The sequence below is a fragment of the Colias philodice genome, chromosome 17 (genome assembly GCF_061535455.1).
Source record: "Colias philodice isolate Cphi_HAF_F1 chromosome 17, ilColPhil1 Martin Lab GWU primary, whole genome shotgun sequence".
Classification (NCBI taxonomy): domain Eukaryota; kingdom Metazoa; phylum Arthropoda; class Insecta; order Lepidoptera; family Pieridae; genus Colias; species Colias philodice.
The window spans coordinates 2172663-2194573 of record NC_143102.1 but is presented as its reverse complement, the minus strand read 5'-3'; the positions used below and the strand labels follow the sequence as shown (position 1 = coordinate 2194573).

At 32.7% G+C, this 21911-nt stretch overlaps 1 protein-coding gene across 1 annotated transcript; it reads right to left on the bottom strand.

Annotated features, from left to right (window-relative positions):
- Nucleotides 1-761: 761 nt before the first annotated feature.
- On the bottom strand, nt 762-20836 carry net (atonal bHLH transcription factor 8-like protein net). The gene is made up of 2 exons (XM_089705773.1): nt 20575-20836; nt 762-2507 (listed from the first exon to the last, which is right to left on the bottom strand). Exons 1-2 carry the CDS (start codon nt 20627-20629, stop codon nt 1804-1806), a joined length of 759 nt encoding a protein of 252 aa, XP_089561899.1. The 5' UTR covers nt 20630-20836; the 3' UTR covers nt 762-1803.
- Between the last annotated feature and the right edge of the window lie 1075 nt (nt 20837-21911).

The window sequence follows — 21911 nt, the reverse complement described above, 5'->3', positions numbered from 1 at the left end:
AATACGTTTATCTCTCTAGACATTCGCGTATAAACTGAGTTAGGGCCATATTCGAGAAGTGTAATAAGTGCCACACTAACTAGGGAACACGCCCACCCTAGATGCAGGGCCCTTCATATCGGGTAGTGTAATAACTAATAAGCCTTTATAATGGGAAGCGATACCCTATCTGAATGAAAAACAACTAATTTAGTGAAATATAATTTGGTGTGGTTAGTGTTGATTCTTGATTCTATAGAGATAATTTATTAAAGCAATTAAATTGAGTTAAAAATTAGATAAGACTAGATTTCCACCCACGGCTTCGCCCGCGTTTTCGAAGGAAAACCCGCATAGTTCCCGTTCCCGTGGGATTTTCGGGATAAAACCTATACTATGTGTTAATCCAAGTTACCCTCTATATTATGTGTGCTAAATTTCATTGTAATTGGTTCTGTAGTATTTGCGTGAAAGAGTAACAAACACACACACATCCTCACAGACTTTCGCATTTATAATACATATTATTATTATTTATTAGTAGGATAGGATTTTTTTATTTCTTTATCTTTAAATATTTGTTGATTTTCCTGTAGCTAATTGGCTTAGACATTGATTAATGATCTGAAAAGAAGATTCATATCTTTTTCGCGCTATGGTTGCACGATATCAAATTCCCGCTATTTATGACAGGCCACAGATCATATTATAAACTTACTTTTAATGGCGTAGTGTCCATAGATTAAAAATAAAACAAAGGAGTTAACGATTCACATTCGTTTATTTCTGTTCTTTAATATCTCATCAAAGCATTTGCAGTGATTTGCAGCAATGTTGAAATAAATTTAAGGAGACTAGTGTTATTTGAACTCTTGAGATTTAAATTTGTTTATGAGTTGTATATATTTCTAAAAACATTTCACTTATGTTTTATAATTTAAACAATTAAAATTAAATAAACGTAATTTTACAAATTTCTTGTAATTCAACGCAAACAAATCACTTTTAAATGCATTTAAAACAATGTCTTTCTTTCCCTTTATAATATAACAATTGAATGTTACAATAAACCTTATCAAACAATAATATTAATATTTACATTATTATCACAACATCTGTTCAAGGCATTTTAGTTTACGGCACGGTGGTGTTGTTACACTCTACAAAGAAATATATTTTTAATTATTTATCTGTATTTTTTAATTCGCAACACAAAGTGATTTACAGATACAAAATGCCTCAAATAATATAACTTCTATCTTAAAAACATAATATATCTTTACAACTTACATTAATATTTACACAAGTACACAAGCTTACTATATTATATAAAATATACAATTCTGTCTTAAAATTACTGACTCGGTTTTTAATAAATATAAAGTATTAAAGCCAAATAAAATAATTATACATGTTCGCCATTTGACATCACCTAATACTGTGTTGGGAATGGTTAACAATGGCTTGGCCGTTTGTTACAAAATGTATCGACGGATTTACTTATATTACTGAGGTAATTTTTGCGAAATTTGAATGTCATGGATGTGAAATGAAATGACTAAAGATTGGAGTTACCTATTCAATTTAATATTAATTTATTGTTAGTAACTATGTACTTTAGTTTAACAGTGATGCAAATTAAAGGCTTTTTCACGTGCGAAATAAACTATAACAACTCAAACCCAAAAACAGTTTTACTAAAGTACATATTTTCAGTCCATAGGAACATAAACACGGACAAGCGTGATCGGTGATCCACACGAGATTCAAAGCTCATTATAGCTACGATTATTGTCATTTTGTACTCTGGTACAGTCAAAGAACTCATGGGTCGTCCTTCTTTTTCCGCAACTTGCCTTCCGTGTGTATTGTCTGGGTGACCTTCTCCACAGCATCCGAAAGGTCTGCGTCTGGTTCCATCGCCGTTGATAATGCGGAAATGTACGCACACGCTATCCTTAAAACTGATAATTTGGACAGTTTCTGGTTGTGACTGTACGCGGGTATCGCCTTTCGTAACGTGTCAAACGCAGCGCTTATTGTGTGGACCCTCGTCCGCTCTCTAGCGTTGGCTTCTATCCGCCTCTCCCTCGTCATGTTCTTATAATTCCTCTGCTCTCGTGGTTTCTTGTCTGGGAACGGTTCGATGACCCCCGGATGTGGAGGTACTCGCGGGGGACCAACGGGTTCTATTATTGTGATCGGGGGCGGTTCTATCGGCCGCCGTCGTTGCCTGAGCAGACTAGTTTCACTCGTCTTCTTAACTAAGGAGAGCGGTTCATTTTGTGGTTCCTCCGCGAAGGACCAGGGTCTGAAGGGGTTGGACGAATCGCTTTCAGGGCTTGTCAGGTCTTCTCTGGAGCCTAGTCTGATCCGTTTTTTAGGTGGCTGTATTCTGGTTGGTGTTCTGTCGCGTTTTCTGTCTGTGACGAGTCTGACTCCGGAGTCATCGGAGTGCGCTGGGCCGGAACAGGAGTCGTCATCTTCACCACCCGATACAAAACCCGCATCTCGTTCTGATATACGTTCTGTAACAAAGAAAAGAATTGAATTAGTTTAATTGCCACTTCGTATTTATTTTTAACAAATTTGAAAATATGTACACGATATTGGCTATTTAAATTGGTTAACCCAATTAGTTCATGAATATCCTTAAATTCGCGAACCTCTAATTTATATTTTACTTCGTCAGTACGCTTCTAGTCTAGGTATACATTTCTCCATGTATCTGAACCTCGCCCTCTCACGATCTGTCGTCCCAGATAGTTTTATAGACGTTGTATCGGCAATCAATCGCATCGTTAACAAATGCGTGCAATGGCAGTTTCGTCTGTCAATCGAGATAAAAGGACAAAGACGGACGCCCCTAGTTATAGATTTACGCGCTTCGTATAAAAATATTAGTTTTACGTTTAGACAGATTATATTTTATTTTAATTTTTATTATTATGTTATCCATGGCATAAACTCATGATGAATGAATGAAAAATACTTTATTGTACACCTTATAGAATACATTTTACAAACTTAAAAATATAATAATATAACAATGTACAGTAGGCGGCCTTATCGCTAATGATATTTATCTATCAAATTCAATACGCGATACTCTTCTTGGTTCATTATATTTTGTCAATATCTTATTTTCTTGCAAATTAAAAAGACCTTTTACTCGTAATAGATACTTGCTTATGAAGAAAATTATTAAAAGAATATTGAGACGTTCGTCTTCGAAAGTCAATTAAAAAAAATTTGATAGATTGAAGATGAGACAAATTTTTCTAATTAATTATGGATGGTTATCAAGCGATTGAAAGATAATTTGATAAAAAGATATTAATTAATCTCCATTAAGAAGTTAATAGGTCATGATGGTTTTGCAAAATAATTGTGATTAAGAATTTTTTTTTAATATTTCAGCTTAGTTATTTCATCGTCTGCTGATTATCCACGAAGCTTGTCCAGTATTTTTAATTCTCATGTTGTTCTAAGAAGTTGCAAGTTTTTACGAAATTATGAAATGAGATTAGCATTTTTATGTGCTTGCTGACCATAAGCAAATTCTTTTATCTTTCTGTCGATGAAATTATGTAAAACAAAGAAATACATAATAGTGTATTACCTACTTATATAACATTGTTTCTTTTTTGTGCAACATAAGGAGCAATCTAAGCTATTCGCAATGTTTAAAAATAAATAACATCATAATGATATACTTAAAAATATTTATCTAACAAAAAAATCTTCGCAATCTAGAATCTAGAATGATTTTAATAACATCTAGAGTTATTTGAAACAAGATAATAAAAAACTAGTGATAACTTTAAATACCAATTGTGTAACCGTTGAAAGTTTAAAAATTTGAATGTGGGCAAAACCAAATAGTCTAGTATTTGTTCGATAACACGCTATTAAAATAAAATTATGAATGTGTATCTATTATAAATTATAATAAAATTCCTATTAATTTTGCTGAAATGGATCAGTTATTTTTTATGTGTAGGTAGGTATAATTTTTATAACGTAAGGAGAGGAGAAAATAATACAAAAGAAAAGAATATACAAATTTTTTTTTGGTGAAAAAAATTACAAATTAAAACTACGATTATTCGATCATGGATAGCCATAAGATAATTTTATCAATAATATATTTAGGGCCGATTTTTCAATCGCGAGATAAACAGTCTAATAACTACCCCTCGAATAGATTTATCCAATTATTTATCTAACTCATTACGGCTCGCCTATTTTTCAATCGTGATTTATTTGATGAATAACTATCTGACCAAATATTTCCATATTGGCAGCACTGCTCTCGGAGTGGCGAAACAAACATATTAAATTAGTCAGGTTAGAGCGGGATAGAGTCAAATCTTGCAATTTGTCAACAACCGTCATTATGACTCACGTCAGGAGTGCACTTGTCTTCTATGATTGTTGATTGTTGTTTTGATTCGAGTAAAGAGTTTGGTTAAATTTGTGTTTCAATTTATATATTTTACGATGGAAACGACATACTTAAAGGCAGCGTTCGGCAAATTTTCAATGGCATGATCATCAGTACTATCAAAAACATCAATTTCAATATGATTTTAATTGATAATAATTATATAGAAAGAGGTTTAATTGTTAATAATTCTACGCTCTATGTTATGACATACGAAAATATCTCAAATTTGACGCGTCAGTTGTCAACTCAAACGCCTAAGTGCAGGTCCACACTGCGAGCCTAGCGCGGTTGCGACGGCGGGCGCGAAATATCAAACGTATGAAACGCGCCTTTGCGTCCACATTGAAATGACTGTGGCGGAAGCCTAGTGCGACGGTAATGAGCGAGCCAGCGCGCGTAGTTTTCAAACTCTCCTATCCGCGCGTTCTGGCCACACTACGGGCCTAGTCAGCAAGCGACCCAATGCGCGGACGGCGGGGGTATCAAACCAGTTCGGTCTTGTCGCTCGACTTCTTATATTATATCCTTTATTGTTTTTCGTAAAATAGCGGTAAATACTTAATTGTTGAAGTGAAACTTCTATAATTAAGTGCGATTCAATCTAAAACACTTATATACACCACAGTAATTTTGTAGGGTATAATCTCAATTTTTCATATAAGATTCACCCGTTATTCCTCTGTTTTATTTATTTCGTGTACAACTTCTATAATGATCTCATCTCAAAATCGGACTGTCCAGTAAAAATAGCAAATCGTCCAAAGTTTGCAACACCCGAAAATCGTCGAACCGCTACTTGAGCTCGCGGGTCGGTGTGGCCACCGCGAGCGCCCGCTCGTCGCGCCCGCCTAGGCCGCCGCCACCGCGCATTCAGTGTGGACGCACACTAACAGTCGAATAGCGCGCTATCTGGCCGTTGGAGCGGCAAATAGATTTATTCCTCAAATAACGTAGTTATTGGATAGATAAGTCCTATTCGTCTATTGAAAAATTGAATATTTTGTTAACTGAAGAATAAAGTCTATCTAGCTGTTTATCTGGGCATTGAAAAATCGGCCCTTAAAATGATAATTGCATTAATATAAAGTAGGCAGTTTAGACAACTTAGAGATAAGAATAATCAACGATGATTCCCAGAAATTGTACAGATAAAAAGATCGCATTCTAATTTTTAATCTGTGCCCCGTTCTTGAACACTATGGTTTATGATGTTGTCTATGACAGATCACAGAATACAAGAGGCGAAACTATAAAAATGTTGCGTAAATCACATAATTTTATCTAGACGATTGCCATAAGCGCCGGCGCCTCTGTGACGTCATCGGCGCACATGAGGTGGTTTTGAATTACTGTGCAACAGTGCAACTAATGCATGCAGTGGGAATGCATTGTAAATTCAATGTATAAGTGCAGAGTTTTGCAGGAATACACGTATTAATCACCGAAGTTGTTTAATTGAGTCATTTCTCGTGAGAAATAATGACTTCTATAAGACTAATTAATCAAGGCTCGTATAAAATGATAAAACGAAGTGATATATTTTTAAAATTAATATACAATGTATAATAATAGATATCATATTACAATTTTACAAAGACTGATTTATTATTATTTTTTATTTTATGATAAAAAACCAAATAAATTAACAGGTAGATTAAACGTAAGATAAGAAAAGAGTAAATTTTTCCTTATTTTTTTTAAATAATCAACAAAAAAAATATTTGAAATATTTTAAGAAATAACCTAATGTGGGCAAGATTCTCAGATGAAACAGGTTCCCCATATGGTTTCTTGATTGTTATTTATACATACCTACTTCTATATAGAATGTGATTGTCCGCATTCCACGTTGCTATGGCAACCTGTGGTTTCAGGTTTGTTAATCCGTATGTCAAATTATTTTGACGAAACAAGAAGCTTATATCTAATACACTGGAGATTGCACTATGACCATTAACTTGTCACAAGAAAATATAACCTTGAATGACGTCAGTGTTGTTTTTTGTCTCTTTCTGTGGGTGACCACACTGGTTTGTATATTCAGGATTTTTCGAAATAAAAAAAACCTAAAAATCATGGTCTATAAATAATAACGACATATATTTTTAACAGTATTTATCTATACTAATATTATAAAGAGGAAAAGTTTGTAAGTATGTATGTATGTATGTATGTATGCATGGTTTTCACGCAAAAACTACTGGACCGATTTCAAAAATTCTTTCACCATTAGAAAGCTGCATCTTTACTGAGCAACATAGGCTATATTGCATTTTCAAAAAAATTAGAGATCCTTACCAAAAATGCAATAATGTAACCCAAGGTGTAAAAAAATCCTCAATAAAACTTCTGTCATCGCGTGCGCTGCAGAATCTATTGAAGATAGAACAAAAAAATGTTCTACGGTATTATAGAATGGATCAATATCTACAAGAAAGTCCGCGATACCATATGTCCATCTTCAGTAGTTATGTTACTACAACAACTTTTTTACGTTTTCAAAGTAAATAGAAGTGCCGACAGTAATCAAACCATGTTATCCATACACATATATTAATCCTTATCCCATTAAATGATGTTTTATTATAGACTGTTTCAATACCAGCAAAATACTTTTTAAATGAAAAGAATTGGATATTCCATTCAAAAGATATAACGAATTTTTAAAAGTGTCAATCTACAGAAAATAGTAGGTATACTGTTCGAGCAGGCCGTAGTGCGGGGGTCACGGAGGAATTCTACCAATATGCGTCTTGACGGAACACAGTGGGGTTTTGGTCGGTAGGAATCCGTCATAACCCACGGCCCCTCCCCCGGAGGCCGTGGGTATCTATGAAAGATTTCCCCACTAAAACAAAAAAAAAAGGCCGTAGTGCGGGACGGGGTAAAGGTGATTTTCATGTGATTAAAAATTAAACCTATAGTCCGACCTATAAGTAATAGACTTTTCACTGTAACGATATCGCTATCTATGCGAGTGAAACCGCAGGGCATTGCTAGTATTATAATATTACTGGTCAACTTACATGAATAATTATCATCTTTATAGGTACATACCATTTTAATTGGTAGAGAATGATAGTTTTAAATAACGCTTGATAACTTTTGATCTCATACTATGATTTTTTAATTAAAATGAGTGCTACATACATTAAAACATCGTTTTGGTTACTCAAGCTTCAGTCTAAAACTTTTCAATATTCCAAAGGGAGAGTTGCATCGCTAGTGTTGATGTGTGGTAACGATATTACAGTTCTCAGAAATTCGTATGTCTTTCAGGAGCTGTACTTACGGTTACTAATGGTTTCATGGTGGTTAATTATAATATAATTAAAATTACTTTATCCACAGTTGAGACGCAGTAACAAGAATGTGGTAAATAAAAAGGTATAGCACTTTTCAAAAGGTATTTTTTTTTCTGGACCGTAATCCTCAGGCTTAAAATGAAAACTGCATATTCTGGCATGTTGATAAATTTTACCCTTGATAGGCACTATGGACAGCCATTTATTTCTTTTTATTTCATCTTTGGAAAGCAAAAAATAGAAGAAAAAAATACGTAAAACAAAAAAATATTAGGTTAAAAAGTATAAATTTCAATGTAAAAAGAACAAACCACAATATGTGAGTGCAATACCGATGTCGTGTGTTGTTTCATTACTAGTATAAAAATTTTTAAAATGGTGTTCTAAATGTTCATCATAATATTGTTTAGCAATATATTATCGTCGCGATCCGTAAAAACCCATCATCATGGTTACCTTACTTGTTAAATTTGTTTGTTGAAAACTTGTTGAAAAATGATGAAAGTATTAGGAAAAGAACTTATTTAACATGATTGCTTAGTAAAATGATGATAAATTTGACGATTTTTGCCATTAAAATGATTCTAAACAGGTAAATGCAGGAGTATTGAGGAATAATGTAAATAACGTAAATATACACTTGCCTGTGAAATTATAGGCCAGAATTTGGTGTCCAAAAACTTCTGCAATTTTTCACAATGCAATACATTATTTATATTCGGAAAATATTTATTAAATACGCAACAATATTAACTTAAATATTCGAAGCGACGCAATTTTTTTGACACTTATGCCATATTGTCAAAGTGAGAGTTGCTACAATTTTATTATGGTAACTACCCATAATCAGGGAATATCGCTTTTTAATAATTGGTTCAGATACTTATTTTATTTAGCATAAATAATAATTGTCTCATCCAACAATGCTTCTGAATGACGTTGTTGGCAATTTATCAACAAACTCATGTACAAAAACTAACCTTTTGCACAGAATATTACAGCATACATAGTAGCCTTGGGAAAACTTCGTATTAACAGTGGCAATACCAAGTTAGGTGTGAAAGTGATAGAACACAACAATTTTCTTGTTACACGTCAAATGTTCATACCGAAATCTCCAGTGTATAAGATATAAGCTTCTTGTGACGAAATGACATAATTGAACTGACAGAAAAGATAGAACTCTAGTTACTTTTACACCTTACAATTTACAACTAATATTTAAATCTAATTCATTTTAGGATTTCCCGAATTGCTTATCAAACTTAAATAAAATTTTAAAAACTTAATTAAATCAATTTGTATATATAGGATCTAAGAGAATAGCGGTGTAAAAAAATTTCTACGTCTCAATTTGCCTGACTTTCGAGATAAATCTAGGGGAAATGGCTAGAACACTTGTCATTTAAGATATGTTGCAATATACAGTATGTTCTATAATACTTGCAATTTTTAAAATGTAGAAAAAAAATAAAAAATATGGAAAATTTTCGAGTGCGTGTAAAGCTTATCAAAATAAGATTAAGGAAGTTTTGATTATGTTCACGCCTCATTTCATTGAGTTTTGTTAATCATAATAAAATCTTCACATTAAAACTATCTCGGATGTCCATCGCGTCCATGGAGTCTCATCTTAGTTCAAATCTTCATAAACCATGAAGGTAATAAAATTTTATGTCTAAAACAAAGGGTTAACATAAGCAAAGCCGCGAGTTTAACACGCTATAATTGTACATCCGTAATGGTCGAGCTACCGGAATTGCTTTATAGCTCATAATCGTGGAGCCGCGGCGCCGAGAAGGCGTTCCAATCACCATACATCACAAAACCTGCAATCACCCAAATTTCAACTCTAACGACATTCAAATACGAGACTATTATGCAATGTGGATCGTAAAGGTAATATTGTTGAACTATCTTCTCACACTACAGGTGTTTTTTTTAATAGAACGAAGCCAAGACCGCCCCGCCTACGTTTGATTGAGGTTTTAATTGCTTAGAGGTTTTACAAAGAATTCTTTCGCCGTTTACAGATGTGCCTATCATTAAAAGATTTTTCTCATTTCTACGTGTTGTAGATAAATGTGATACTATAAATACGTTACTCGCTTTAGAAATCACGTTTGTAGAATTCAAGGTTTTTGTGACTTAGCTGGTATGTGCACAGCTGGGAGTTAATGAGCGTAGGTTCATTAATACATTCGAAACGTATATAGAACTTCAAATTTCAATAAATCTTTAATTAAACTATTGTATTGTAACAAAAAAGTGACACATTAATTATATTTCGGAGCAGCATTGTGCGGTGAGCGCGGTGTAATATATCACAGAGGATACACAATAATACATGGCCCGAAGGCCCAGATTTAAGGGTCTCGCTCATTACGCCGATTCACGTTGACGTGTTAAAACAAAGTGGACGAATCAAAGGGACCGGCGCCAAGCACACAAAGCTTGAATGGTGTCGATCTCACCACTTGATAACCCAGCTGATACGTATCTGGACTATGGCGCCAAATTTCACAGAATCCTTTAGAAGATTCTCTTTATTTCTATCGTCTATGGACGGGTTGAATTAATGATTCGGATTTCATTCTTTATTTTATTTTGTCTATGGTCTACGGTTCGTTTTTCGTTTTCGTTGAGTTTGAATTGAATTCATTTAGAATTTGAGTATTGCGTGAATGTAAAAATAGTTTATTTTTTCTAATCATTCAGTGTAATTTTAACATAAATTATACTTATTCATTCCTAGACCAATCAAAAGTGCGTTTACCGTTCGAATAGTATTGTACCAGCCGTGGGAGTATTCGCAGGAGCCGAGAAATGAGTAAATGATGAGCGGTCAATTTTATGACTAAATATATATCGTGGCTGAGCATTCGCACGATTTAGCCTAATGTATGAGAAGTCGTGATGGCTACTTTCACCAGAGTGGCGCCAGTGGCCAGCTATACTCGTTTGAACAATATCGATTTTGTGACAACTTTAGGCCCATCTTATTCTTATTATCTTCCGAATTCCGACACCGTTAAATGAATTGAAATGGTTAGCTTTTTATGACCATACTTATCAAGAGTTAAATCAAATATTTATATAATATTTTATCAAAGTCAACGGAGCATATTTTAAAAAACATTCTATAATTATTAAAGAATTATTATAGAATATTTTCTCATTCGGATGTAGGTACGGAAATTCTGCATCAGCACCAAAGCCTGGTTATAAAAAAAGGTTTCAATCAAAAAGGGATTGATAGTTTCGAGATTTCCCCCACGTCCCGTGATCAATAGCGTACATTATTTATCCCGGATCCCGTATTTGGGATAGTATCCCGGTCCCCGGACCTCAGGATCTTATTAGTCACGTATTGCGGCGCCGAGCCGGCGACACGTTGGCGCCAAACGGCCGCCATTGCTAAGTAACGCTACTAAATAACAATTTCTTATATGGAATGGATTTTCTATTATTATTCCTCGTGTATATTAGCCGCCATTGATTAGTTTAATTAAATCTTCTAAGAATTTGATCTTGCATGATCGTGTTTGTAATTTGCTAATTGATAAGGTTTTATGTTTGTGTTATTGTTTGTTTTTTTGGCCCAGTTACTCAGTTCAGAAAATTATTGTTAGTTATTAAAGGTAATTTAAAGTTGCAATTGTTAAATCTTTGCAATTGTGATTTAACGATTCATAATAATTGCATACTACAAACAGGAGTCGATTTTTTTCTTATAGATAATTCGACTTTTTACGATTGAAAAACAATTATTTAATAATGAACTCTACTTTTATATCCTAAAGTTCACTTATTAGTTATTAATTATACCATAGGATCGGTCTCATTTTTATACAAATTAACTTCTAAATCGGAACGTACCTCCGAATTCTACCATACTGAAGCGCGCCAACTGTAAAAACAATGTAGGAATGTCTGTTTGTCTGTCCGAGACAAAACAGCCTATTGTTCTGAGCGGTAGTCTCAACATGTGGGACACCTGCTTGCCATGTGCTTATAATTTATATACATGTACTAAGTAAACTTATGTGGTTTAGATTATTTAATAATACTTGTATACGTAGTATATTATTATTAGTCTGTGATAATACTACAATTGTATTTATACATATATGCATACGGGTTTTGAAGACCATATTTTATATTTTATTCAATTTATTCTAATTCATTCTTATTTAACAGACAATTTTACTCGTACCTATAATCTATACTTATACCTACTTATAAGTAATTTTTCTTATTCGGACTCTACAATTTTTTTTAAAGAATTCGCATTTAGAATTACTATCCCAGCATCCCGCATCGCAACTTGCTTTAAAAACTTCCTATTTTGTTCCTAAAAATATACGAGAGAGAATAGTCACCCGAGTGGCGACGAACTACAAAAAACCTATGCTTAATTTGAAAATGTATGTAACTCATATTTAATACCATGTTTAATGGATTTCACCACCTGGCTGAAAGAGAAAAATTGCATCTCCGTGACACTTTGGCAGCAGCCATTTATAACACATCTCCAATAGCCTCATTTTGAATAAAACTTGACTGCGCATAGACAAACGTGAATAATTTTCGCAATACGACACAAAAAAATATTATTTTTCGCTGTGTTTTTGCAATATGTGTAGATAATCGAATCATTTTGGTTCATGATTATAAAAAGACTAAGTACATGGTTAAATTGAACAAATTATTCATATTTTTCTTAAAAAAAGAAAAAGAAATAAAAGTGAGTTTACAAAAATATAATCTATGGTAATTACGTTACCTTAAGATTCACATTTTGAGAGTACATCGTTGTTTATGCAACATGGGGCAAACGTATGTAAATAAGATCCGGGTAATCATATCCAAGGAAAATAAAAATACATAAACATTTTTGTATTTTTTTAACATCAGCATTACAAGGCGCTCGCGAAATGAATAATTTAAAGCGATAATTAGCAAAATTACATTACACGTAGCAATCCTAATCTCGGTTTACATCTACAAAATATTCGGCGATAAAAATTTAATACGCCCAGTGCTCATCTTTTGGTAAAACCCAGAACATTTTTAATGATGGCAATTATAGTGCCAGTTGTCAATGGCTGTAAGAATGACCTTGTGTCGGCGCCCTAACGGCGATAATAAATCAGATATAAAATGGATATAAAAAGTTAATTTCGCATGCGCTAAGTTGGAATCACAGCCAGATGGTTTATCCCGATGTTTATCTGCCATCTGGCAGAAAAAATGTGATCTTGAGGACGCCGAAAACATTTTTAACGTCTTACAAAGGATATTTTACGGATCAGGATGTTTTTGTGTGTATTATGTTACTTTCGGGGTATAGTGTCATTAAAAATTGATCGTAAAATATTTAATATCCGGAAATACGTTTTGTAACTATTTAAATAAAACAACTACATAATCGCTACTTTATTATTGATTTAGGAATAGGAATGCAATTAACCGTCCTACTAATTATGATTATTTTATTCAAAATTACATCTACCGTTTTAAACCTTTCCCGGATATATAGGATATATAAATTAGGCGCCAGTTTATCTCAACGATATTTATGATTCTTCGAGCGGACAAGCAAATTAATGCAAATGGTGGAATGCGATGTAGCAACATTCGAAAGAATATGCTATAAATATTGACATTTGTTGACGAACAATGGCTTTATTAACATTTAAAGAATTGGTAAATATTATTATTTTATTAATAAATACCGGTGATAATGGGCTTACGTATTTTTTAAATATGAAAATGTAATATGTATATGTAGATTCGATTATTCAAGAGTATTCATTGATTTTAATATTACATAAATAACAAATATAGATTTTATATCTAAGTCTTAATTCATTTATTGTACCTACGCAAATATTTGTGTCTTACTTTTTTAGATCAACGCATGCAATGCATCGAAAACCTAGGTATAATAATATGGGAAAATAGATAAAAAAACTAGTAAACATGATATAGTTATGAAGGCAAAGAAACTAAGAAATAAGAATGTTGCCATAAATTGTACAAGAATAAACTAACGTTGTTATCAGGGTGTGAAACGGGACTAGACGACCTAACAGGGTTACTACATATTATATCCTTTCTTGACTTGTATAATTTATGGGACCTACTTGACATGTTAGACCGTGTGATAGTCTATGTTTTGTTATCTGTTTATGGTTAGTAATTAGTATAGAGAAAAAAAGAATTAGACTGAATATAAGCTGTTCAACAGAAATTCTATCCCATAATATATTGTGAGTATAATTTACATGTTAGTTTTTATAAAGACTTTTCAAAGCGACTTAAAATTCAACAATGCAAACATTTTAACGAATGACTAAGTTAAAAAATATTCAGACGAAGACATCACATTCAAAATGGACCAATTCCATGTTTTCAACGTTGAGTATTTAAATTAATTAAATAAATTTAAGATGAAAATTTTATAAGCGTATGCGCAATAAATTGTCTTAGTGTCAATTTTATCAAATAAAATGTGTATTGTAAAGGTGTGTCGGCGCCGGTTTCCACATAGGAGTCGACGAAACTGACCAATCAGAATCGTTTTTACTGACCAATTATGTTGTTTGTCTGAAGTCATATTTATCTAGGCTAGACTTATACTAATTTACAAGGCTTTTATTCAGTAACATTTTAAAATCGACAAATACGTTAACTTATTTCGGCTCTACATTTTTTCATCATAATTCGATGCAACATTTTGAGCTTCTTTCAAATCAATTAAAAATATTGAGCTAAATATATAAAAAAAAACTGTCTTACATCTAATAAAATAACCTTTGTTAAGCATATTATAAGCATATCGTGAAATGTCATTCAAACAAACAAATTCATACAGTGTCGTATATAATATGCGCACTGGGCAAGCATATATTATGTGTTTTATATTTTTGGATTGGTAAGAAGAGCATAATTATTTCTTATTAGTTATAGTTACATCATCTTCAAAATCTCATATTAATTAACTGAAAAGACCACATTTCACAATAAATGACATTTTGGCCCCAAAAAATTCGAATAGCATGAAACGATATCAAAAGCGCGGCATTTCTCTATCCTTGTTCCTTGAAAATCTCTTTATTATTTGTTTTCCATTTAATTGCCAAAATAAAAGTAGCATACCGGATACAGATGAATCAAAGTAACACGATACAATTTACAACTGTGTTGGAACACCCACGCAATGCAATGTTTTACGCGAATTTACGAGCATACGTTTATAGATAGCAATGATCTTTCAAAATTATGTTTTATTCGATGATTTAGATTTGTGTCACATTTGATGATACAAGCAACTAGTCAAGGAGACTTCACACCTTATGTTCTGGAACGTAAATTATATGTGTAAAATAGAAGATGATTCTTTAAACATATGGCCCAGTTTTCGATTCAGCAAAACAAGTGTTAGCAATCGAGATGCTAGAACAATAAGTTGATGTCATTTGTGTATCGTATACTATTTGTTTATACAGGGGTTTCATAGCGTAGCATCTGATTTGTTCATGCTATCCGTTAGCATTCCTAAGCCTTCGCTTGTTACTTTTTTAAATATGGCAACTTTTTCTGTATCCGCGTATCGGGGGAAGTGTGGGCTATCTTTTGTTTTTATGCCTGGCCACCCGATCGCTTCCTCCCTTTGTCTTTTTCGACGAATTTTAGGCTTCCCGTCATCCCTTTTAATATTTATGGACGTATGCAAAAATCCGTAATAGGTCTTCCTTTGCAATTGACTATTACTTGAACGTATGTGACAATTTAACGGTCTTGAGTGACGGAAACAAGTGAACGTAGTAAAGTCAAATATTTTGCTACCTTTCTTGCTCTTGTCTCAATGAAATAGTTTGAATATAAGGATATGTCTAATATAAGGCCGCCTTTCCATCTGCAAGAAAACTTCCGCAAGAAATGTCCGACAGTCTGTCTGACAGAAGCTTGCGAGTCTAATTCCGCGTTTCCACCTGCAAGTAGACTTGCAAGCTGCTGTCAGACAGACTGTCGGACATTTCTTGCGCAAGTTTTCTTGCAGATGGAAAGGCGGCCTAATACTTTAAGATAAACATTTTTAACGACGTTTTCTGGTGTCAAAATTAGCTTTTTTAATTGTTGATTTATTACGGCGAGTGAAAAACTTTATTTTAGAAATTAGATGTGACTAGTATGTGTTATTATAGTTCGCTTGGTATAATATTAAGGATTTTCAGATATTCTAGGTTCATAAATATTATCATACTTACATTTTCTATATATTTTCTAATTCGCACGGATTATAAATTGACGGATAAATAAACCAACATCTGTCATTATTGCATACTGCAGTCTGCATACATCTGTTCGCCTCGTGTACTACAGATAATTACAACAATAAAAATGTTGTTCTTTGGCAAAGCTGTAAACGATCGCACAGCTGTTTTTAATTTTATTTTTTTCTGTACACTGAAGAATATAAAGTTAAAATTTATGCATCTTATATTGTTTAAAATGCGTTTGAAAACTTTAATGAATCTGTTTTTAGATCATATTTATAGAAATAATTACAATAATTTATAAAAATAAATTTATTTAATAAAATCGTGAATAGGAGCTTTACGCGTTTAAAAATTCAAAATGTCCAATCGAATTCCAAAGCATTCCAATATGATAACACGTGACAGTGTTGCGTGTAAAATAGCGCACTTGCAGTAATTTTTACGATTGGCAATATTTTGAAACAACGTCACGTGGGGTCCGGCACGTGAACGATTTTATAGTGCAACAAGTACTGATACGGTTACTTTACAAATAGCCCCATTATCGAATACGGATACAGATTTTTTATAAAAAGTTTCCAATAGGCTAAACTTCTAAAGTCTCGTTATATTATGAAAGTTAAAAAAAATCCATCTATTTTTAATTTAAAAATATTATTTAATTAACAAAGTTCGTTCTTTTATCATTATCAATAAAGTTATTTTAGATAAAATACCGCGAATTCCAACAAAATTCCCATTTAAAATTGGAATCATTTAAAAGCTAAATTATTCAAGTAAGCGGTAATACAAGACCCTGACACTGGTCGCTTTTTTCTAATGCCTTAAGCATTACGCCACTGGAAAACCCCAAAACAACATATTCTAAATCCAAATAATATTTCAAGTTCAAGCTGTGAATCGCATGCATTAAAATGATAATGGTTGAAATAGAATCTAACGTAGGTAACGTCTACAAAACCAATTGAAGTCCTACGTCCCTTGAAAGGGTATTCCTGCGACCACTATCGATATGAAATTTTTAAATTGCCTCTATAGGTTGCACCCTCTTTTAGCGTAAAAATTAAAATTGATATTTAAATGCTTATTCTTTAAGTTTTGTAAATAAATGTTGTACTTAGGTAATATAATACAGAATTCTTTACTTTTAATTGTTCATTTTATTATACGTGCGTTGAATTTCCTAGTAAATAAGAGTCCAATCAATTTATTAAATGAGTATCTAATATCTATCTATTAGAAACGTGTTCATGCCGGCTCCTTATATAGCCGTATAGGACGCAAGAAAACATCATTGTTTTCTAGTACGCGTAATTTTTCAGCAATAAAACTGAACGGTTGTCGCCACATGTCATGACGTAAGCCCGTTTGGATACCAGATGTGGCGTTGCAGATGGGGACATAATAGCTGTAATAATGCTCAGTGTCGGCTGTTTGACATCTGTATCTGTAAAAAGTAAAGGGTGACTCCTGTGCAACTACTACAGATGATTAAGAATTTTGCCGCGCGTTTCGTTTTTTTTTTTAGAGGCAATTAAGGCTCGGCGATGTCATTCTAGGGCCAGGGTGCAAAGGTTCTTAGAAAATCTGATGCTATAATGATTGAGTTAGACTAATTATTAGAGGATTAATTTCTTTTCAATATGTAGTTGCTTTAATGAAAACTGAGATATTGTCTTAAGTTTAAAAATAAATTATACGAGACACGAGTATTTTCTTTAGTTTAAACAAAAGTATTCAGAATACTTAAAATTATCAAATCTGGTTAATAGAATAAATACACTCACGATTTTATTGTCGTAATCCATACTTTTTTTTCATAATTTATAACTCTTATCAGTAAATCAGCCTGATTATCTTTATATCTAGACTTAGTGCACATGTACGGCATGTACCCGCGATTAGTTTGTTGTTATTTTCAGATGATAACAAGTGTTGTGCAACGAGTTAATTATATTTTATCTAATATGAAAAATAAAAAAGTGTGTTTGTTTTTTTTTCTAATACGTGGCAAGTGGCAACGGATCGATTTTGTGCTATAATTTTTGTGTCAGTTTTTTTTTGTCAGTCCCATGAGAATTTCTTTTGAGCGACGTGAGCGAAGCCGCGGGCGGATAGCAAGTTTGAAATAATTCTTGGCTGTTTATGTGTGCATTTATTGAAATAATTTGGAAAATCCAAAAGTGCACGCCTCATATTTTTTTTTAATAAATACCTATATTTATTAATTATTATTTTTGTTTATTTAATAACAATTAAACCACATCGAATCAGACCCTGAAAAATGAAAGGGTTCTATTCCTGAGCATACTCAAGCGTAAGAGAAAAAAAAAGACTCGATTAGTAAAGTATTTCGGTCGCTATCGTGTTAACAAGAAAAAGGATCCGCACATACAGACACACGGACGTCCAAGACAGAACTTTTTTAAACTGTTTTTTAACTAGTTTAAATAACAAAAATGACATCAAAAATATCATGAACGTTAAAAATAGTGTTTTTTCTTAATATGTGTGTGTATGTATTATCTTACAAGTGCAATGTATGATACATAAAGACATTTTAAGTTTGAAAAATCAGATGTTTTGCGCGAAGTGACAGTAGTACCCACCTCAACGCTTCGCTTATGAGGCGTGCAATATTTATGTATTTTTTACATACTGCTAACTACTGTTTAAGTGTGCATGTATTATTTGCATACTGTATGTTTACTGTACATAACCAAATTATATTGGAACGTCTTAGGTTAAGTGTTTGACTGTTTGGTTCTATATGATTTAATTATAGATAGCAGGTGGTATATATTGTATAGCAATACATTAATTTGTAGCATCTGTTTAAAGTGAACATTACTGGTTGTTACCATATTTTACTCAGATCTCAGTTCACAAACATAAATTTAGTAATTCATGGAAATTGTAATACATATAATATGTATAATATTATATGTAACACGAAGATTACGAAATACGCGATTTGCGCTCTAGAATACCTATAGTTTTTAATTTTTATTGTCTTTAAAATACTTATTAATATTTCGTGACGTATCCAAAATAAATTGTCTATTCCTATTGCAGTTGGCAACACTGGCGACCTAATTCTAAAAAAAAAATAAACAGATTCGTTCTTTTTATCCCACATGACCCCCGCTATGCGACATGTGAACAAACATACGTGTTTTCTATTAAAAACTATATCGTCGGAATAACTTTTACAAGCAAAGGAATAAGGGTTGTTATTGTGTGACAAGAATTATATTATATTTGCAGTGGTGTACACTTGTTCTAACGTATAGGGTTTTTTCACCCCCGTAACATGTGCAGCGAGGCGTTTTTAGAACCCTTCTGTATTCGGTGATAAATTAATTAGTATTGATTGATTAGTTACTAACAATCAAGCATTTGTTGATCCAATTATGAGATAAAATTAATATAATCGCCTACCAACAGATTTTCTCACGATGTCGCTCTAGATTTTTTCTTTTTATGTTTTTATTTTGCGAGTGTTAACACAATGGAAGTCATAAGCTCGACTGTAGAGACATGCATAGCTACCAAAATTGATATAGAGCACGCGCGCTTAGATAAATAAATAATTAATGAGATACCAATAAAATGTATTATCTTATTAAAACATATCTAATTATAGTAATGGAGATATTTATTTTCGCTCATATTCAAAATCTATTTTTTATGGATTACATAACAGTTAGGTACCTACAAGATGAAATGGTCAAACCTATGAAATAGAGAATGAGATAAGCCATGCAATTGTATGATACCTACATAGTCCGAATTCCGAATTATAGAGGTTAAAATCTCTATAAAATGCCACAGATAACAAACAGTAGGTAAGTAACGAAATCTGAGTAATGCAGCAGTCAGCACCCATGTGGGAGTAGCAATTTGCTTAAGAAATTAAACGAAGCCTTTTAAAGTCCAAAATGTTTATTTATGAGTGTACCATGTACGGAGCCCTGTCGAATTTATAGTTCGGACGTTCACTGAGTTTCCGGCGTTTAGTTAACTTTATTACACCCACTGTTATGTCATTTAAAGTTTGAGATTGACTTGTAATAACTTTTAATTCTAATCCAGTATTGTGTTGGTGGCGGTTACTTACTGGTTCGATGAACTTAGGTACGAATTTTCAACTCTTAACATTTCAAGAGCGTTGAGTAAACAGCCTTAATGACATCGTAAAATTAAAATTGCGTGTAAAAAATAAAAATTATACCTACATTTCCTTTTTTGCGTTTCCTATGGTACCTACAGGTAACTAGGTACAACAATATTTAACAATATTTAATGCTTAGGTACAACAAGCTTTATAAGAAAAATAATTAAATTTAGACAATGATTAATTATTGAATAAAAGTGCTTTTAAACTATATTTAAGAGAACCATTATTTTATAATAATTATTAAAAATTATATATAAATTATAAATATCAATTTATTAATATTTTTAAGTTTATTAAGTACCTTCTTTAAAATTTCGGACTTAAATAAAAATAAACTGTACATATCTCAAAAATATAATAATTGAAATATACCTTTGACATCAGCTTGCACAGCATCCGCAGTGCTGGTAGACAAAACACTGGACATAATTATTTTCTTCAATATCAATCCTCCAAAATAATCCTTAGAAAACTATCAAAATCCACTCAATAAAACATCGCATAGATGTCACACAGTTAATATAATTAGCACTTCATATATTTCGTAATTACGTTCGCGTTCGTTCCGCTTTCCGACAACATCAAACACACCCTTCCCGTTCAACAGTTAGCAGTCAACTAAAATTTACCAAAGTAATAAGTTGGCTGTTGGCTCGAGCCGAGGCGGGGTAAAAAAGCACGGCGCCAGGCCAGTCTCGCCCTTTAGAGATGCACCCAATATGATATACGATCAGTTTATCGAACGATGAAAAATTGCTCACGTCTTATTAAATCAAATTGCAAAAGGCAAGGGACAGTACGATTAAAATATGTAGTTACCGCGTCGAGGTTTCTCTATGTAGGGCTTACGTGATATTCAATTGCATTTTAGTTAAATATGTTATAGTAGCACGAATATAATATCAGTGAAAAATAATATGTTTACGAATTTTAAGTGTAATTATTTTAAATGAACCCTTCACCTTGTACTTCCATAATCATATTGTCCACGTTTATAATTTGCATAAAAATATTCTTGTAGTGTACTTAATTAATTTAAAATTTGTTTTATGTAAATCTCGTGTGATTAATTGAGAGTGCAATACCTAATATACTTTCATAAAATTCAGTAATTACATTTTGTTATTTTATACGTAGTCCGCACGAAAAGTACATGTGAAATATCATGCAAAAATCTAGAAAACGAGATGTAAAGAATTTGCTGTTCATTAAATCAGTCAATTAATGCTGTGGCCGTCGTTATCGATATATCGCAGCACTGGCGCGCCAGACGGACGCATTCTGGCCGGGGCGACTTGAGCACACCGCCTCGGAACATTTGTTACAACTTGCAGGCTATTTCCACGTCCACATGTGCACTTGCACCGTGACTCACGTGATACTTTACGATTTATTCGCACCGTAACAAGCGCAAACGAATTAGCTAAGCAAATCTTTGATGTGTGCAATGTTTAACTATTGTAGGTGGTTTTAAACAGGCGTCATAAGAGTCATTAAATCCTTTTTTATTAGGAAGCAATATAAGTGGTGATTGTATAAGATGATAAATTATTATATCTTTTCCATTCTTTTTACAATAAAAAACAGAAGTTTATTTGATATTTTAATATTTGTAATAACTTGTACGTATCATTTAACATTATTTTGTTGCAAAATATTGAAGAATATGTTTTAAATAAAAAGACCAGAAAGATAGAGTCATTATTGTA